General features: G+C 48.2%; 6 protein-coding genes and 1 non-coding gene across 7 annotated transcripts; 4 read left to right on the top strand and 3 right to left on the bottom strand.

The window, feature by feature from the left end:
- Positions 1 to 476: 476 nt before the first annotated feature.
- BT62DRAFT_703275 (uncharacterized protein) lies at positions 477 to 4144 on the top strand. Its single transcript, XM_043181944.1, has 8 exons — positions 477 to 1100; positions 1151 to 1562; positions 1612 to 1690; positions 1742 to 1893; positions 1949 to 1973; positions 2029 to 2123; positions 2177 to 2306; positions 2378 to 4144. Exons 1-8 carry the CDS (start codon positions 611 to 613, stop codon positions 3902 to 3904), a joined length of 2910 nt encoding a protein of 969 aa, XP_043041883.1. The 5' UTR covers positions 477 to 610; the 3' UTR covers positions 3905 to 4144.
- A 41-nt stretch (positions 4145 to 4185) lies between these two features.
- BT62DRAFT_985757 (uncharacterized protein) lies at positions 4186 to 4732 on the top strand (the record flags this gene model as incomplete). The annotated part of the gene is made up of 2 exons (XM_043189963.1): positions 4186 to 4507; positions 4559 to 4732. The coding sequence occupies exons 1-2, from the start codon at positions 4197 to 4199 to the stop codon at positions 4728 to 4730; spliced, it is 483 nt and encodes a 160-aa protein (XP_043041882.1). The 5' UTR covers positions 4186 to 4196.
- A 139-nt stretch (positions 4733 to 4871) lies between these two features.
- Positions 4872 to 4958, top strand: BT62DRAFT_t53. The gene has a single exon. It is a non-coding gene; the product is annotated as a tRNA-Ala (tRNA).
- Positions 4959 to 6055: 1097 nt separating this feature from the next.
- Positions 6056 to 7648, bottom strand: BT62DRAFT_889499 (uncharacterized protein; the record flags this gene model as incomplete). Its single annotated transcript, XM_043182993.1, has 9 exons — positions 6056 to 6256; positions 6309 to 6357; positions 6407 to 6634; positions 6672 to 6807; positions 6860 to 6919; positions 7233 to 7263; positions 7326 to 7364; positions 7480 to 7499; positions 7555 to 7648. The coding sequence occupies 9 exons, from the start codon at positions 7646 to 7648 to the stop codon at positions 6056 to 6058; spliced, it is 858 nt and encodes a 285-aa protein (XP_043041881.1).
- Positions 7649 to 9319: 1671 nt separating this feature from the next.
- On the top strand, positions 9320 to 11346 carry BT62DRAFT_702350 (uncharacterized protein). Its single transcript, XM_043181942.1, has 12 exons — positions 9320 to 9442; positions 9496 to 9757; positions 9882 to 9927; positions 9978 to 10075; positions 10122 to 10216; positions 10269 to 10276; positions 10334 to 10459; positions 10513 to 10528; positions 10581 to 10623; positions 10750 to 10787; positions 10841 to 11284; positions 11333 to 11346. The coding sequence occupies exons 2-11, from the start codon at positions 9614 to 9616 to the stop codon at positions 11070 to 11072; spliced, it is 846 nt and encodes a 281-aa protein (XP_043041880.1). The 5' UTR covers positions 9320 to 9442; positions 9496 to 9613; the 3' UTR covers positions 11073 to 11284; positions 11333 to 11346.
- BT62DRAFT_702658 (uncharacterized protein) lies at positions 11281 to 14077 on the bottom strand. Its single transcript, XM_043181943.1, has 6 exons — positions 13777 to 14077; positions 13344 to 13723; positions 13278 to 13291; positions 13024 to 13224; positions 12129 to 12965; positions 11281 to 12068 (listed from the first exon to the last, which is right to left on the bottom strand). Exons 1-6 carry the CDS (start codon positions 13875 to 13877, stop codon positions 11490 to 11492), a joined length of 2112 nt encoding a protein of 703 aa, XP_043041879.1. The 5' UTR covers positions 13878 to 14077; the 3' UTR covers positions 11281 to 11489.
- Positions 14078 to 15063: 986 nt separating this feature from the next.
- On the bottom strand, positions 15064 to 17491 carry BT62DRAFT_945819 (amidase signature enzyme). The gene is made up of 10 exons (XM_043187962.1): positions 17257 to 17491; positions 17067 to 17211; positions 16860 to 17012; positions 16540 to 16807; positions 16265 to 16491; positions 16143 to 16215; positions 15998 to 16085; positions 15885 to 15946; positions 15481 to 15836; positions 15064 to 15426 (listed from the first exon to the last, which is right to left on the bottom strand). Exons 1-10 carry the CDS (start codon positions 17286 to 17288, stop codon positions 15172 to 15174), a joined length of 1659 nt encoding a protein of 552 aa, XP_043041878.1. The 5' UTR covers positions 17289 to 17491; the 3' UTR covers positions 15064 to 15171.
- Positions 17492 to 17824: the final 333 nt, after the last annotated feature.

Here is a 17824-nt window from a genome sequence, read left to right as displayed (position 1 = left end):
GCGCCTAACATCAATTCATGTAGGTGTATCTATGTGTATCTCCGTGGCAACATGGGCTCCCGCCTGTCCAGACCATGTCCCCGAACGAACCTACCAGTACGACAGGTGGATCTGCTAAGTCTCGTCGCACATCCTCGGACGTCTCGGACACCCGGCTCACCGGTGGGTTCCCTTTTGGAGCTGGTCGCGAAGCCTGTATCGGTCGATGAGACGCGCTGCCGATGGCTGCCGAGCAATCGAAGCTTCCTATGAAGCGCACGACGCGTCGTAGTCAAGCAAGGCCCGAAAATTTGCCCAGAAAAATGACCCAAATTGCTCAAAAAGGTCATTATTTGTCCCATCGCACTGGTTATAAAGTCGGGGCTCGTCAAAGGAGATCCGTTTTCCCCTTTCTTCCCTACCCTCACATCCGTCCGCACTCATACCCGCTTATTCGCCCTTGCCCTTTACGTTGACTACTCGAACTAGCTCTACTTTAACATTATCTTTATAACGTACCTTGTACGCAATTTCGGCTGCGGTACCAGCTTCAAGCTCTCTTCAACTACCGACATTATCGACGTTTTTCCTTGTCTCTTTCCATTTTATATTGATACGGCCGCTTTCCATCATGTCCGGCTCCCCACATTCTTCTCTTTCCACGCCGATTCCACCACCGCGAGCACCTCCTTCTCCTCCAGAATCGGTCGTCTCTTCATCTACAGGCTTTCTTAATCCCAACGCAGGCGATTTTGTACCATCTTCTCTACCAAATTCTCGATACAAGATCCATTCCAACTCTCCATCTTCTGTATCTGTACATTCTTCGCCAGGCTCTTCCTCGACATCGACCTCAGTTTCGTTGACATTAGCTCCATCAATCTCAACATTCGCTTCGTTTTCCAGCAATCCTTCGCTATCAGAAATCACGCCTTCGACAACCCAATCGTCTCGTTCCTCGTACCATTCGCCGTTGGGCAGCCCTAGCCAGTTCTGGCGCGCTTACAAGCACCGGGACGGGTTGGAGGAAGCAGAGACCGGCTCTTCTGCTTCGGAGGACGCAGGAACGCTTCTCCGCTCACTTCGTATTGGAAGCCCTTCAGCCACCGCTTCCATCTCTGGCACGTGTTGTTCTATGCCTTTTTCACGCTCTCTGACGCGTTCTTTGCAGACCATGAGCTGGGCGAGATCACGGATGTGACGACGTCCCCCCATCGAGGTGACCGTGCATCTCCATCCGCTCTTCCGTCGTCTCCGGAGGTCTTGCCCGGTGCTCCATCGAAGAAGGCGATCTACATTCCTTTGCCAGACATCGAAATTCATCAAGCGGCTCCGTCTTCATATATGAACAGCACTACGGTAACAGGTAGCGGCTCCGTGCCTGTCCCCTTAGACCAGAATGTCAATAGAGATGATCTATACCAAGATTCCAACAAGACTCCGAACGTGTACATAAACGGACTACCGCCCAATTATCCCGAGGACCAACTCTTCGAGCTTGCTGCACCTTTTGGCCCTGTGAGGAGCGTCAGAAGTTTCACGAGGCACGTAGGGGAGAAGGAGAGTGGATATGGGTTTGTTTTGTGCGCATATATGCTTCCCTTTCCAAACATATTCTGATTTCTTTTTCAGATTCGAGACGATTGACGCCGCAGAAAAATGTATCGAATCTTTGAGACGCTTCAGGAATCTGCATCCAACATTTTCGAAGGTTAGCCTCATCTTCGTTCGCTGACCCTTATTGATCAATCTACGTCAACAGCAAGTTCATAAGATTCCTGGAACGGCTTACGCCCGGGCCCCGTCTATCTCCTCCGGTCATTCAGCCTCCTCTGTTCACGGTGATGACGATTCGTTTAAATCCAAAATGGAAAGACTTCACGACCCCAATAGCACAAACCTCTACATGGAAGGGTAAGTTGCTTCACGCTGTTTTGATGATATACAACCGTACTTATGCAAATTATAGCTTACCATTGAGCATTGACGAATCCGTGAGTCTATCGTACCTTCCAACATATGTACAACGTGATGTTGGTCGTTCTCTAGTCACTAGGTGCCCTAGTCTCTCCTCATAGGATCAAGAGCAGCAGATTCTTCCAAACAAGGCTCAGTAATCCTCCGCGAATCATAGCCTTTGTGAGGTTGGTCTCAGACTTACGTCCGTGTCCTTCATGTTATTCATGCATCTGTTCAGACTGGATACTCGTCTCGGTGCCGAAGAAGTCATCGAACGTCTGCATGGACGTATGGTGAGAGGCTGGAACGACCCCGGGAGCCGGATTTCCGTTCGTTTTGCCGATACATCTGAGCAGCGCGAGTTACGTGTAAGTAGCTTCTTTGTTTGTCTAGTAGGGTCTAATCTGCATCATTCCAGCGTACTGAACGTTCTGTGAAGGACGACGACCAGTCTTCATCGAGGCTAACTATTGCCCAAGCTGCTCTCCTGAACCTGCACGGACGAGAACAGTTGCGCTCGCAGGTTCCTTTCACTATTGGAGGCAGTCGCGGAAACCCTTCCCCCATCGGCATTGATTATGATCAGTCCACGTTTGTCAATCCTCCTTTCCGCGACTTCTCCTCGAATGCCGCTATACCATCTGGATTTGGCTATCGAGGCAATGATATACCCATCATTTCTAATACATCCCTTGCTTCTTCAAGATTTCCTATGAGTGGTCGCCTTCAACAGTCACCGTATGGCCAACTCTCTTCTGCCGCTCAGAGTCAAGAGCTTGCTGCTTTGATCAATACTCTTCGTAACAACGGCAGTTATAGCGGTGCTGATGATCAGTTCACGGATGGACTTGCCCACCATCGCAGTCTCCCTCAAATGGCAGGCCTTCGCAGTGCCCTTGGTAACGTCGACATCAACTTGGGATACGGTAACCACCCTGTCATCGGTGGTGGTGTTGCTCAAGCCAGGAATGGGTTCACCGCAACGGAGGAATATATCTTGCAGGCCCATGCCGCAGGAAACAATCTAGCAAACCAGTGTCGTCGCCCAACGGGGTTGGATCTGTCTCAAATTCAGGCACAATGTCAAGGAGAGCCCACCGACTATAACGTGGGTGTCAGGGGTGTTCGCACATCAGCTTCCACCATCTCACGTCCTCAGCTACAGACTCAGCGACAAGACGCATACCACTCTCCCCGCGTGATGAACGGTGCTCTCCCTGCGCTACAGGAAGAGTTCCAATCTTCGTCAGCGATGCGACAAGGGCAGAACTTTCTACGCGGGCAGACTCGGAATGGCAACACTCACCAGTCCAACTTGAATGGCTCTCGTCTACCTGGTGACCGTGACGCTGACCAGATTCATTCCCATGTCTCATCCTACTCTCAGAACTCCTCTCACGTCCCTTCGCAATCGTCAAATCGTAATCAGCACATTAACCAGCAGGCTCACGTTCGGTCCTCGACCCTTCCGCACTCTACTTCGACTCCTTCTGCAGAACAACATCATTCTCGTCACTATCAGCACAGCAGCATGAGTATTCCAAAATCGAGGAATATCTCCTCGGAAATTCTACGTGCGACTTCGCAGCGCGTCCAACAACACAGATACGCAAATTCTATCAGCGGCGAAAATAACGTCCACCCAAACAGCAACCACCTGTTTAGCAACGATTCTTACACGAGTGACCTGAAAAATAATAATGGTAACTCTGCTATGCTTCGTCATCATCGCAGTAATATCCAGGCGGGTGACGACTTCAAGAACGATTATGACGCACATGTATACCCCCACGGCGTGTTCCCGGACCCTGACCGCGACGTCTATGACGTCGAGCAGTCATCCCCGCCTCTTGTTTCGCCCGCCTTGACCTACTCTTCCCGCGGGTCTGGAACTACTCTCAGCCCTACTACGCCGTTTGTTGGTTCGTTCTCGCAGCAGCAAGGTCTGTCTACGGAGGGAGCATAGTCTTTTCTTATTTCATATATCGCTATTACTATCGCTTGCATGAAGTTGAGTTTTCCAGGACATTGTTTAGTAGCTATTAGCACTGTGTATCAGCGTACGAATTACCTCTTTGTTAGTTAGTTATTTCAAACAGATTGTATTAGAAATTATTTGTTCCAGTATTAGCTATCACAAGTTATTGAACGGTAATGGCTCATAATATATATGTACAGGTCCCAGCTTTGAGATGGGTGATTCGCCCCGGCCCCAGTAATGATCGGGGAGTGAATATAGTGCTTGACTTCAAATTTTCATGTCAGGTCCCGACGCCAAAAAATCCCCTCCCGATCTATCGAAGAAGAAGGAGTCACTACAGAGGCTTACAGACCAAAGACGTGCTAAAGCTTGGGAAGTACACCGCTGGCCTTTAGTAAAGATGGTGGCAAGCAAACGGACAAGGATACATTTGCCTACGTCGTACATGGCTAAGGACGGAGAAACAACACAAATTGTTTATCCAGGCTCGGATATCAATCAGCTGGTGCATACCCATTATTTGGGGAGATGGGATGGCGGAGGGGTATCTGCAAACTTTGTACATGCGGACGAGATCGATTCCAAACGGTAAATCATCGTTGCGGTAGGTCATGAATCCAGCTGATTTATGCATTCCAGGCATGAATATCTAGGCCCAGATCCGCGAGTTGCTGGATACTGGTTTGATGATGATGACGAGATCCATGTAAAGTGGTGGGATGGATTTTTGAAGGATCAGTGGATCGATAAAGAGAAATGGCGTGTCGAGGCAGTTTGGGACGGTGAAATATGGGCGGAAAAGTTACAGTGAATACAACAAGCTCATTGTTTTTGACTACCAATCACTCATCTTGCGTCAACAGATACAGATAGACTAAAAGAAGAATATTCTATCATGAATAGTAGTATTGAAAAAAGCTCTTTTATATATTTATAACGCAAAATCCCTTGTGGGCTTATAGCGCAGTGGTAGCGCGCACGCTTTGCATTATATAATACTTGCTGTGTGAGGTCCGGGGTTCAATCCCCCGTGAGTCCATTATTTTGTTTCCCTCATACCTTTCTATGATCAGACAGGGTTGCGCACGAAAACCTCCAGGGCTAACAGTTTTCTACCGACCCCTTCCTTTTGGGGGGGGGGTTGATACAGTAGTTTGCCGTTAGTTATCTGTCATGTGCATTATCACATGACTGACGCGCTGTAATTGTAGATTTTTTCCAGAATCTGTCCCCGTGTTTTGACACATCTTGTTGATTAACGCGCAACATACTGCCCATGATGAAAAAACAGTAATTACCCTCGGTGTATCAGAACCTCGTGTGCTACCAGGTGAGCGGAAGCAGAGGATATGAGCATTGGTCCGACGATCGTGGGATTCCGAGTTCCACCGATCATTTTACAAAAGTTGGGTTACGTCTGTGGGGCAAGATCCATCATTCGGACGACGTAGGAGAGACCTAAGGAGATGAAGATCTCCATTGTCTTCTCCCACCATCTCGGATGCGTCCATGCATGTGAGAGGAGAAGAGAGACATAAATTATTGTACGTACTTAAGCCGTTGATTCAAGTTTTCGGTCCACCGATCGGTTTCATGGTTTGTTTGTAATTCGAAGAGTTTTAAGCTAGGCCATATGCTGAGAGACCGGAGAAGATTTTTCCAGAAATTTGTGTGCATATCAACGGGACTCCTAGGGGACTCCTGCACTGTTGATTCCTGGAAAACAGCTGCATTATCTCCACGTAGAAGTCAACGCCGCCCATGAGTGCTACAATTACCCGAATGATGGATAAATGATCTACAAGTTGATACCAAGGAATAGGAATGTCTTATCGAGAACATCGCCTTCTCCAAATTTTCGATATCGATTTCTTCGTAGCGCCTTAGGAGAAGAAGCAGCCTTCTCAAGTATGATAAGCGTCTGGTCGCACCGGGATTCCCACTTCTGCGCTTGCTGACCGTCCGGCCGGCTCCTCATGATAGAATCTTAGTAGGGTCGAGATCGGACGGTGAGGATGCAAATTTTGCAAAATGAATGTGGGCAAAACGAATCGATCATTTATTGGCCAAAGAACGATTCAAATTACAACCACTGGCTGTGTATGCTCGGATCGCATCGAGCGTAACTGCATCATTTCAATATCGGACACGGGTATGGGAAACATATCCTTGGTCACCAAGTAGATCCACGGCCTTATCCGGACCTTCTTTAGGGGAACCAGTAGCTTTGGACTCGATAACCTCTTCGTTCGCTCTGCGAACGTTGAGGATGATCCTGTTAGACATGACACATGAAAACGTGACGGAAAATCCTATGGGAATTTCAAGAAGGTCAGCCTGTGGAAGTGGTCAGATGATACCTTATCATATCTCGATCTCGAGTTCTTACTGGTGCAGTAGTCCAGACTAGTAAATTGGTGAGGTATGTTGCGAACATGCTGTAGAGTTGATCAGACAGAGGAAGAAAGGAAGGAGTGGCGTGCTTACACGACAAAATAGAATACTGAATCTCGGATGAGGATACTAACGAGATGCCGTCCAGAGCTGAAGAGAGGTCTATCGGAGCTGAACATTTGGTATCCCCGAAACAGCGCTAGTCCACACAACATGGACTCAAATACGATTATCGGAATCCAGAAAGCATAGAAGTAATCAGGTATACCGCTCAGGGCACAGATAGAGATACCTGGAAGGGCGTATGACACCGCTACGAGCCTGTTTACAGTCATTCGGATTGAAGGATGATCAAGACGTACTGCTTATGTTAGACAGAACTAGGCCCATGATAACCGCTGCGCTAGCTGAACTTATAACAAAGCTCGTGACCATGAGGGCCAGCACCTTTTTGTTGAGGAGATACAATGCGTAAAGCCGCATCTGTAGAATCACTTGTGTTGCCATATATAAGAGTGTGTTGGCAAAAACGGAAAGCAGATGGACCTTCCGCTATCATGCACGCAATTAGGCCTGTCCATCCTTGCCACCGGGAGAAACGGTGACCTTCAGCGGGATTAGATGTAGCCGAAGACTTCGTGACAAGGATAACATACAACTATGTAAAAAGGTCGCATCCTACAGTCGGTCTACATGAAATCCCGAAAACTTACAACTAACAAAAAACTAGTCAGAGACTCATCGAAGGTGTTAAAAGGCCAACCCTTACCGAATCAGATAGCGACATCGTGAAAAGACCTATGAGAGAATTACGTCTACATAAGAAAGTTGTGATCTGTTCGGCGGACCACAAACCATAGTAATTGAAGCTGAGAGAAAAAGTCATTAGGGCGGGGATCAAATCCTGAAAGGCAAACACACATGACAGATAAAAATGTGTAATATCGATTCTGAAGTAACGACAAATCATTACATCGGTCGAGAGGCAGCGCAGCCTTAGATAAAGACTTACAATTATGAATAAGAGTTTGCCTATTGACCAGTGGCCTCTCTATATGGATGGTCATCAACACCCGCATTTAGGCCTAGGTAGCACGTACCCAAACCAATTCTACCTAGTAAGATTAGATGAAGTGGGTACTTGGAATGATTAGATGAAAGCTTACCTCGTCATCAATTGTAATCACTGTATAGAGAACAGGTCCAGTTCGTACATGAGAATAGTCCGGAGTGGTACTCACGATGGTCGAACAACACTATCACACCCGAGGCCACTGAAAATGAAATGAATGACCACACCTCCACCGAATGAAATAGGCAACCCACAAGCGGCATACCGCATTGACTGGACGTCCTGTAGTCCATTAGCGATGAGCTCATTCAACGACATGGAATAGCAGATCAGCCCGATCCCACAAGGGCAGCAAAAACAATAAGCTACTTTCGGACGTCTTTTTGGAGCATTACCATCTCCGTTGAACCTCCACTTCCAAAGGCGCCTGCCGATATCACGACACCAGTTGGTCAAATGTATCCGAGAAATGGTCTCCGATGGTTTATCGAACTGATCGGCATATGTCCTATCCCCGATTACCTCTCCTGAGATGATAATAGACAGCGAACTCGTAAGTAAATGAATGATGCATGCTAACAATAAACGGAGCACAAGATGACTTGAACAACCGGAGGACGAACACGGTAATCATGATATAAAAGGCCTATAATATCGGACAAATGAGTATCGAGAGATTCCCAGCCCACCGAGTTGGATTATGCGCAGTGGGCTCTAGAGCTGGGCAAAAGTCGATCCATGTAATCGTAGTAATGTTGTGGACAGGCTGACACTCAATGTCCAACTCGGCAAGGCGATCTTATTCGACCCGCTTCGATGCCGACGGGTTCGCTGGAGATCTTGAGCAAATCCCTGAAAGTGTTGCTTGGTGTGAAAGCACTAATACCTCTCTAAAATGATCAGTACTTCATCAGAAAAGGGCCTGAGACGGCTGGTATGGGCGCGTTCATTCTGTGATAATAATATGGTGAGAAGCCAGATGGAAAAGAAGTCATTGGACTCACACATCGGTGCCTTGTGATATGTCGAACAGATGCATGGAAGGTGGTTCGGCGAGACTTGAAATACAACGGACAGGGATAACCTGGGAGCCGAATGGCACCAACGTAACATTGAACTGGGCGGCATGACCGCTGTCGCCCAATGAAGCCGCCCATTCAAACATCAGTGATCCAATGGAAGGCAAATGATATGTGCAAACACAAGACGGACGACATATCCCGGAAGGAACCTCTCGCAATTGCCATTGTTGCCATTCGTTGGCAGCCATATAGTTGGTATGGCCCATGGCTAGTTGGGCCAGAGTCGCCGCCGTTCTTTACTTGCTCCTGAGGCCTACGCCAATGGCTCCCTACGCTGTTTCTAGCCCAGAGAATCGACCGTTTAAAGCGTGTGGCGTTGCTTTTTACTTGGTTCCAATACAACGCGTCAATGTCGGCGTCTTTTGCATTCGAGACGCCGACCAAGACATTGAACCATGCGGCCGTCTACTGTGGTACAGATTTTCGTTTGTTCTCGGGGTTGGCGATGACGGTCCAGGCGCGGTAGTTGTGCAGAATAATCGCAAGGCTATTCATGTTCCTGATGTTTTGTGTAGACTGTGCCTGTCCTCCCTTCAGGCCTCAGGTACTGGCACCGGGACCTTCAGCAAAGATCGTGGTATATTGTGTCTTTCTACTGTCCTCTTCAATAGTGGGGGATAGGAAGGTCGCGACTGACGATACAATTCTAGTATTTTATCTGCGTTCAAGCTGGAAACAGGAACGGTCTGCATTCATGTCCACCCAGTTATGAACATCGCGATATTGAAAGCGGTGATGATCATGCGTCATGACAGACAGATCAGATCGCTAGTGATCAGAACAGGGCAAGACTCGAAGCCGATGGAAATTGTCTCTGCCGTAACATATTTACCTTCCCGACTCCCTTTACCATTTAACACGCCCCGGCTCACTACCCTTCAAAGGTTCCCAAAGATTCCCATGTTTTCCCTCGACCAAAGACCCACCAATGTTGATGATTGATTCAGCCAGCCTCCGATTGGAATACGAAGATTTGTGCGTCATTCAATAATCATTTCCGTTTCCACTTGACGCGCAACCCGGTGTAGGAATGTCAACTATTACTTTTCCCTTGTGGCTTTATGTCAGGCTGACATTTTCTGTCATACCTGGTACTAACCATTTCTTTCAGCGATACTGTACTACGACTATGCTCTCACCTTTGGCATGGAAGTATCACGTTTTTGGGTACACGGGGCGTTCTCCTGGGCGGCTTTCTTTTTCTATCTGAACCGCTATCTCGGGATATTCGGGCATGTGCCTGTCGTTGTGGAATATTTTTGGACAGGATATCCTCCTAATAAAGTTCAGGTGAGCCCTGCACCGCTCGAGTTGTGTTTGACCTATGTTGAGCTTAAGCTCCGAAGATGTCAGTGGTCTGCTCGTGATGATTCCAGATGCTCAGTGACACGCCTTTAGGTGTCTAAAACTTCAGACGTATCACCAATACTTCGTTATTATTGTTCAGATCGTGGTCGCAGGTGTGCAGAGCCCGCCTTAACCATCATGTTATGTCGATCTTCTCTTCCAGTAATGTTGATCATGCGCACATATGCACTATACGACCGAAGCCGCAAAATTCTCGTCATTCAAATTTGTGTTACCCTTACGGCTATTGGTTTAGGCGCTGTGAGTACTTGTCATTGTTATTGAACCACTTGTCAAGTTCTGTCAGTACGCAGTCGCGTCCGGTAAAAAATCCAGTCCTGATGAGACTCCCGCCGATATCACTCCGTTCATTGGCTGTTCTACATCGCTGACTCGTGACTCGTACGTACGCCGCTCATGCTTCATGATTTTGTTCAACTACTTTTGGTCATAGCGCCATGCGTTCGTGCCCATCTCCATCTCTCTGTCTGCCCAAGATAATGATATCCATCACATCAGGCCTGGGAACCGCCTGGTGTGGCATGCTAGTGTTCGACATCATGGTGTTCACCCTCACCCTTCACAAGGCACTGAAGCTTCAGCAAACTGGCGGGGTTAGTTTGCTCACTCTTCTGCTGAGAGATGGTTAGTGCCTTCGTTCTTATTAGTCCAATAGTCACGCTGAGAAATATGTGCAGGCTCGGTTTATTTTGGGCAAGTCGTGGAGCCTCAGGTAGCTGTCATATCTTGATAATCATCGCAACAGGGTCATTATTGCCTCCAATCTTGCCAATATATTGACCTTCTTCGTGAGTCTGGTAGTCCCATGACGGTCATACTAAGAACCAAGCTAACCATTTCTCACCGGCAGCTGGGAGACGTTTGTTCCTGTTTGCAGTCCAATCTATATATTCCTTAATCTATTTTTCGCTCAGGCCCTCATTCGAGGAGTAGTTACGACATTCACGAACGTGTACGTACTACCGATGAATCTGTACCCAATGACTGATAGTACCTCACTTGCAGAATTTCAAGTACGATGCTCTCACGACTTATGCTAAATATCAGGGATCCAAAACTTTTCCGTACTTCGCTGAGTACGACAGTGACGGAATACCCTATGATATCCACCTTCGTTGACCCACCTACGAGGCTTGGACTCACAGCACCTGTCCGTATGGACCCTGAAAGCAACGGTGGACAATCCGGTGTGTACACAGAATTAGCTTTGACTGCGCAACAAGAGTATTATCAATAGTGGCAGGAGACGATCTAGAATTACTCGAGATTCGCGCAAGCCATCGTGATACTGTCGACATCGTTAGTTAGCGGAGTTTCATGCAAAGTATCGCAACGCTGCGTCCACCTGTCATCGCACCACCTTGAACTCCTGGGCGCTGACAGAGGTGCTTCCAGGCCAGGTGTAAAGGAGAGTGAGTAGTTTTGATTGAATAAAACAGGAAAATCTGGGTAGGATTATACATGTGTAACCTGGTCTCAAGCTTATGATCCCAAAAGGATTCTTCATGACACATTACAATTGATGCAGTCTGTAATTATATCTCTGTAGATGTACAGGACTCTTGGAAATAGATGCTACATTCATTATAGAAAGCTTGCAATAGATGAAGGTGAATGGATCCAATCCCTACCATTAGTCGCTACAGAGTCCCAATCAAATTACTAGCCCGTCCATTTTCACTGGTAACTCATCATGATGATCGTCTTCCGAATGCTCCCACAAAAACCTGCCTGTTTGTGACTGCTGGGTCACTGTAAGCCACGCCTCGAGTCTCCTTCCTAGCTCGCCACCTCGGCCGCCGCATATGTCTCCCGTTTTATTAAGCATCTGTTCTTTCTCCAACTCCTTCTCTAAAGGCAGCGGTAACTTCAGCGAAGGTTTTCTCCTCCCTGCAGCGCCGGCACTATTGGACTCAGGCTCGGGAGTAACTGCAGGGTCATTTAACCAATCTTCCTCGGATTCTTCAGGACCTAAAATGCTGTCCACTAAGCCCTCTTCCCAGCCGTCCCATTCAGTGAAACGGTGAGCCATGCGCAAGCGCGTGCCAGCGGCTTCGTAGTATAGCCAGTCGTTTGCGAGACACGCGTTTTGGTCCCTGTTCTTGGAGGCCATCTCCACAACAATCTCGCGAAAAAGCTTGGCGGTGAAAGGACTGGCCTGAAGGAAAGCCGGAAGATGTGCGCAAGCCCAGAGCGGTCGAGTGGTAGTTGACTCCCAATCAATTATACATGTCTAAAAGATATGATGCTAAGAGAGAGAGAGAAAAAAAAAATAAGAATGCGAGGCGCTCACTATCTTTGTTGGGTCTTCAATATCCACAAACACGTTTTCCAGACTTAGGTCGTGACAGTCAAGTCCAAACATCTCCGCTTCCGGAGAAGGCCCTTCCTTCTTTACTTTGTTGGCCAACTTCTCCATCAGCTTCAGCCACCTGTTGGTCTCTGCCTGAACACGCTCGATCCGTTGTTCAAGATGGGCGATCAAGAATGTACTTCTCTGCATCCTCCGATAATCGCGATACATTGCATCACCAGGGCCGTCCCACTCTGCCTCACTCTCCTCCAAATCCCACTCGTCACTGTCGTCACTCTGGTCTCCTGGAAGGGCCTGTAGTTGATGGTGGCGCGACGATATGATTTCATCGGGGTCAAGATGGAGTCTGTGGGGTGCGGATTTGCCTTCGTTTTCGCGTATGACGCCATTCACTTCCCTATCTGTGCAAGACTGAAAATAGGATTCGGATGTCGTCCAAGGACCGCGATTAATTTCGTCAGGATGGGCCAAGTCGCCTCGGTGGGATCCGAAGAATGGCCATGAAATGATGGGACCGACGTGGTACTCTTTCTTGGCATGGAAATTGGGGGTGGCGGTAGTGGGGGACGCGATAGTGGACATCGCTAGTGTTGATGAGAACGGAAAGGCGGAGTAATAGGTTTGTACCGCCTTGGGTGTCGCCGCATTCGAAAGGGCAGGAGTTGAAGGAGGACTCGGACCGAAATAGAGCGATCCTAATTGGGGAAAGCGGTGAGCGAAGAGTGGTATGACCATCTTAGCGATGTTTCTAAGAAGATTGACGAGATCATTATAGCCCAGTGAATGGTAAACTTCGGCAAGGGGCCTTCCCGGTGCCTGGAAATATGGAGTCGGTGGTTGGGATACACGCGGTTCTGTGGGCAAAAATGCACACCTTTGACATCAGAATGTACTCTCCACCGAGCCGGTTATACGGATTAGAGTCATAGTGGTAAACAAACGGGACCGGAACATTCGTGTTTTGCTGCAAGTATTGCATTGTCGCGACTTCCGACTCGGTCTTCAGTCGAGGCATGAATCTACGAGCTACCCTGGCGACGACTTGTCTACCATCGACGAGAGTAACGAGATAAGCCTACAAGCAACGTGAGAATTGGCGAAAATGAAACGGCGGGAAAGAGTCCTAGCCTTGTGGAAAGTTCCTGGACGTAAAGATAAGCGACCTGTTAACTATAATAAGACACGGCCACATACCTGCACTCAGAAACATGATTCGAGCGGGGTTAGTAGCAAACTTTTCGCGGACGACGTCTTTGAGAACGGATCTGTCAACGAGAAATGGCAATGCGCCATGAAGAGCAGCATCTGCCTGTTTCTCTCGTCGCCGGTCTGAATGCTCCACGTCCCAATTCCACTCAAGCGTTTCTTCAGGGGCCATCGTCGTCGCAGGCAGAGAGTGGAGAGCGTCAGGTCGGCTGCGCATTTTGTCATTGCAACTCATGTCAGGATCTCGAAGGGCCGTTGTCGGATCCTGGGTATCGAAACGCGGGGATGAGTGTTGGCGAACGAGATCAGAAGTGAGCCAGTAGAAAGGAAAAGACGGGGTTCGGTATGGGCGCGAAAACGAGCAAATGCTGGGTAAAGAGATTGGGTAGGTATAAAAGGGAGGTTAAGGTTGGTAACGTACTGGATAGATTGATTGAATTCATGCTCGGCAAGAAAGTGTTTGTCATTGCTTTCTGGCGCCTTCCCGATTTGGTGATCGTGCATTGTCAGTGTCATCGCCATTTGACTTGACTGCTGACCGATCCCGCAACGCTGCAGAGTGTATCCCGCCAGCTGTGGGGAAGGCGAACCGACCTGAATGCGGGGAGAGATCCTTAATTTTATGTGGCAAAGATGCCTGATCAATCACCGCTCAATTTCCAGCGTCTAGATGCGCCCGGATCCGCAACCGTCGTGCTTCGCTTTATCTACGCGACTCGAACGGCACGGCGTCTACAAAGTTATCCCGTCTGCATCCCTACGTCTTCTTTCGTCCCCGCGATATGCGATATGAGTGCGCGAAACTTTCTGGCAAGTATCGTGTCGTATTGTTTCTATCAAAGCCTTCTGCTGGGCTAGACCGTGATGAAGATTGACATGTTCTTCCGATAAAACAGGGACGGAACTCCGCCATCACCAATATCCTAGAAGGGCAACAGTGCTTGCACCACCAGTACAACAGGCGCCAAGCATACAAAGCATGAATCCTTCAAGAACCTACTAGCGCCAAGTCTCCTGGCCTTGCCAACGCGTGAAGGCAACGCGGTACTGTCGTAGAACAACTTCGGGTGCCACTAGACCTGTCGTTAATTTTCTCGGGTCATGTCGTAAAATCATGGAACATTTGAGTTTTGCGGGGCTCCGCGGTGAAAGTAACGCGGGGTATAGGGGTATGATAATTAAATAATATTACTGCGGCAATCCTATTGAAGGAACGCTGGCGAACTCTTCGTTGGCAAAGAGTTGGGAATAATGTTTCTGAAGCACAGACATCCAACTCACCGTATTTGCTTGGCAGCTGTCAATGACATGTTCACTTACGCCAGCCTTCGGGAACGTGCGCCTTGAGTCCGAAGTAAAAGACGCAGAATGCACCCCAAATGATATGAATGTTGCCATAGCTCTTAATAAGAGCGCTTGAACGATAAGGGGACAATGGAAGGTGCACTGGAAGCTTATTCACGGCCCGAGACGCGAAAGAGATAAGGAAAGAGAAAATTGTGACACATCCATCAATACGGCCGCATGCAAATTCTAGTCGGAGACTCTAACAAGTTGTTTAAGTATACGAGCAATGGGGGATCCCACCCATTAGGGCTCTCCCTGGTAAATCAATGAGAGACTATCGACTATCGCGTTCTTGGCAAGCAGCCGAGCGGGTGGTGAGACGATGAGTCAACAGGAGTGAGCGCACCAGAGAAACGGATCTCGACAACTTGTTGCTTATTTTCTCCTATCATTAATAACCATGAAACGCAATATGTAGGCTCATTCAGACTTACGGAAAGCTCCCCAGCACCTCATCAAATAGAATACTTTACGTGTTAAGCAAGTTGTATACTTTGCCATCTTCCTTCAAGAGTATCTCAATCAGCTTCATCCCTTCCATGACCTTCTCTTCCTCAAATCTCTTTCCCACTACTTGAACACCGACGGGTAGCCCATCCATCTCGACAGAATCGTAGTCCTGATAAGCACCAGCTTCAACAGCGTTCCGCGCTTTGAATCCTTTCAGCACATCTAATTTCGCATTGACATGGGTCACCGGAAGAACACCCGCGCTGTAATCCAGCTGCATCGATCGATCAGACGCGTCCAATTCCAGAGGAGATCGAGTGACACCCACCAAATTGAATAAAAACGTATAACCGCAAGACTTGAATCCCTCTTTCATGCCCCCGTGCGGGACAGCCGGGAGTGCATTCGGAACAGTCAACAGAAAATCCAAATCATACTCGTTCCACATATCAAACCATTGCCGGCGATAAGCCTCACGTTGTGCAACCAAAGGCCAGTACTCTGTAATATTCTTCTCGTAGCATCCCTCCACTAGCCCCGCATATACCTCATCACCACGTAGGTAACGGAGATACCACACATACAACCGCCGTATCCAGTGAGGTAGAGCAAACATGATCCTAGCTTGTCTGACGCCTGGATCATTGGTTTCACCCAGCTGGAACGGTTGCATGACCGTCTTGCCTAAGATTCATGTAAGAATTCATTCAGTAAACGAACACTAGAACAGACCTCCGTCAGCAAGGAGAAGTTGAGAGGCAATCTTCAATCCTTCGTACGGGCTTGGAGCGGGCCTTGGACACATTATATGAGCTCCAGATGGAAGAAAAGGCGGCTATACTCACACCATAAATACTTCATGTCCGTGATTCTGGAGCGTCTCCACAACAGAGTGTAACGCTCGCTTACACGCGGGAGAAGGCAACACAACACCTTGATAACGGTAGAACCATGATAAGAAAAAGATAAAGTAAAAGTAAAAATACAGACCGTCGTCCCACATCACTCCCCACTTCAAGTTCTTCTTGCTGAGATCGACGTCTCTCCACGGGAGGTTCATGCACTGGAAAAATCTTCCATAACGAGTTCAGATCATCGAGCCCAGCACTCACAGTATAGTCATAGTCCCAAGGCTTCTGGCTAACAACAGCTTTCCAGAAGGTTTCGAGGTCTGCAAGAGTGCGCGCCATGGGAGAGCATACTGCTGCTACGCCCTCTTGGCCGGGTATGCTCGTGGCCCCTCCCACCTTCGGGAATCGAGTAGTCGAAGATCGGATGGTGTAGACGCCAGAATAATGGGAAGGAGTGCGTACAGAACCTGCGACGTCTGTTCCGATTCCTGAGAAGCAAATCAGTGATCAACTGTGAACATGATGACTATTCTTACCTATTCGCGACCCGCCATATGCAAGTAGAGCTGCCTCGCCACCAGATGATCCACCAGGAGAATAAGCAGGGTTATGTGGGTTAGTCGTGCGACCAAACAGATCCGATGACGATTCGAATGAGAGTAGGGTGATGGGGATCGTTGTCTTGACGAATGGAACGGCACCCGCGTCTCGGAGAAGCCGAATGAGTGGGGCATCTTCCTTAATGGGATGCCCAACCCATGCAGAGTAACCGATAGTCGAATCCCATCCTTTGACGCCTACCAACTTGAGAAGTAGTAGTTCAGTACCTGGTAACTGAAACCTAGGAGGTGCTCACATCTTTCAGGCTGACCAGAACTCCGGCTAGCGGTCCTTTTCTGTTACATTGCTTCGCCCAAGTTGCCGCCGAAGCAATCATGATCTCAGAGAGACAATTGGTGGTAGCATGAGCTTTTAGCGCTTGCTTGCTGTATGCCACCAGGATATCGGACTGATGTCGTCTTATCTTTCAGTATGGAGCTGGGAAGGAGGAAGGTGAACGCACCGGGTCGCATGCTCCACTTTGCACACTCGCAATCAAATCCGCTATCGGTCGGCGGAGTATCTCGACATCGTATTTGCTCAAAGGCTCATGATAAATGGGGTCCAAGTCTTTGATTCGCTTCTTGCGTTCCTCTTGTTTTACACGACTGAGAAAAGTTAGCTTTGAAGTGGATAAGGAAAATATGCCTCACCATGCTTTCCAGTGACTGAAAAACAACGCCATTGTCCAGAAACAAGAATCTCAGAGATAGAGGATTCCACGCGACGTCGCTATCGGTTCACATGCCTGATAAGTAGCCGCTTCTATTGGTGATATCGGTTCAGATTGTCTCATAAAAAGTGATGCTAGCCACTAGCGAGATACGGGTAGGCAGGCATTCATCTGGTACCCAAGGCTACGAAGAAAAGAAAAACGAAGCAGCAGGATTCAAACGAAATACCCGGGCCGGTGGGCCGAAAGATGCTCATCTAGTTCTGTACATTTCAAAATTGGAAAGTGAATGCATAGTAAAACGTCCGAAAAGCCAAAGCAAACAAGGGGGATTAAGATTCAGTAAATCTCCACTCAGTCTAGATAGACTTGACCTGACCCGGATTTGAAGGGAATATTTAGGTGATTACAAAGTATAAACGACACCTCTGACAATGCCTGATCCTTACACTATTTCCCCATCGTTCTGCAGCAGGCTGCTTCTCGAACCACAGAAATAACGTCAGCATGTCACCGAACAATACTGGTCGAGAAATCTGCAGTGCAAA

This window comes from Guyanagaster necrorhizus (genome assembly GCF_019112545.1).
Source record: "Guyanagaster necrorhizus MCA 3950 unplaced genomic scaffold BT62scaffold_7, whole genome shotgun sequence".
Classification (NCBI taxonomy): Eukaryota; Fungi; Basidiomycota; class Agaricomycetes; order Agaricales; family Physalacriaceae; genus Guyanagaster; species Guyanagaster necrorhizus.
This window is presented reverse-complemented; position numbering and strand designations above follow the sequence as displayed.

Bases quoted from the DNA above. Each gene is read 5' to 3' on its own strand.
- BT62DRAFT_703275 (XM_043181944.1), top strand. From the start codon at position 611: ATGTCCGGCTCCCCACATTCTTCTCTTTCCACGCCGATTCCACCACCG. The intron at 1,563-1,611 runs GTGCGCATATAT...TTTCTTTTTCAG, and splicing joins AGTGGATATGGGTTTGTTTT to ATTCGAGACGATTGACGCCG. The intron at 2,307-2,377 runs GTAAGTAGCTTC...CGTTCTGTGAAG, and splicing joins CTGAGCAGCGCGAGTTACGT to GACGACGACCAGTCTTCATC.
- BT62DRAFT_702350 (XM_043181942.1), top strand. From the start codon at position 9,614: ATGGAAGTATCACGTTTTTGGGTACACGGGGCGTTCTCCTGGGCGGCT. The intron at 10,076-10,121 runs GTGAGTACTTGT...AAGTTCTGTCAG, and splicing joins CGGCTATTGGTTTAGGCGCT to TACGCAGTCGCGTCCGGTAA. The intron at 10,624-10,749 runs GTGAGTCTGGTA...TTTTTCGCTCAG, and splicing joins CCAATATATTGACCTTCTTC to GCCCTCATTCGAGGAGTAGT.
- BT62DRAFT_702658 (XM_043181943.1), bottom strand. From the start codon at position 13,877: ATGGCGATGACACTGACAATGCACGATCACCAAATCGGGAAGGCGCCA. The intron at 13,724-13,776 runs GTACGTTACCAA...CTCTTTACCCAG, and splicing joins GAATTCAATCAATCTATCCA to CATTTGCTCGTTTTCGCGCC. The intron at 12,966-13,023 runs GTGTGCATTTTT...CCATATTTCCAG, and splicing joins AGTACATTCTGATGTCAAAG to GCACCGGGAAGGCCCCTTGC.
- BT62DRAFT_945819 (XM_043187962.1), bottom strand. From the start codon at position 17,288: ATGGCGTTGTTTTTCAGTCACTGGAAAGCATG. The intron at 16,808-16,859 runs GTGAGCACCTCC...CTACTTCTCAAG, and splicing joins TTCTGGTCAGCCTGAAAGAT to TTGGTAGGCGTCAAAGGATG. The intron at 15,427-15,480 runs GTGGGTGTCACT...CGATCGATGCAG, and splicing joins ATACGTTTTTATTCAATTTG to CTGGATTACAGCGCGGGTGT.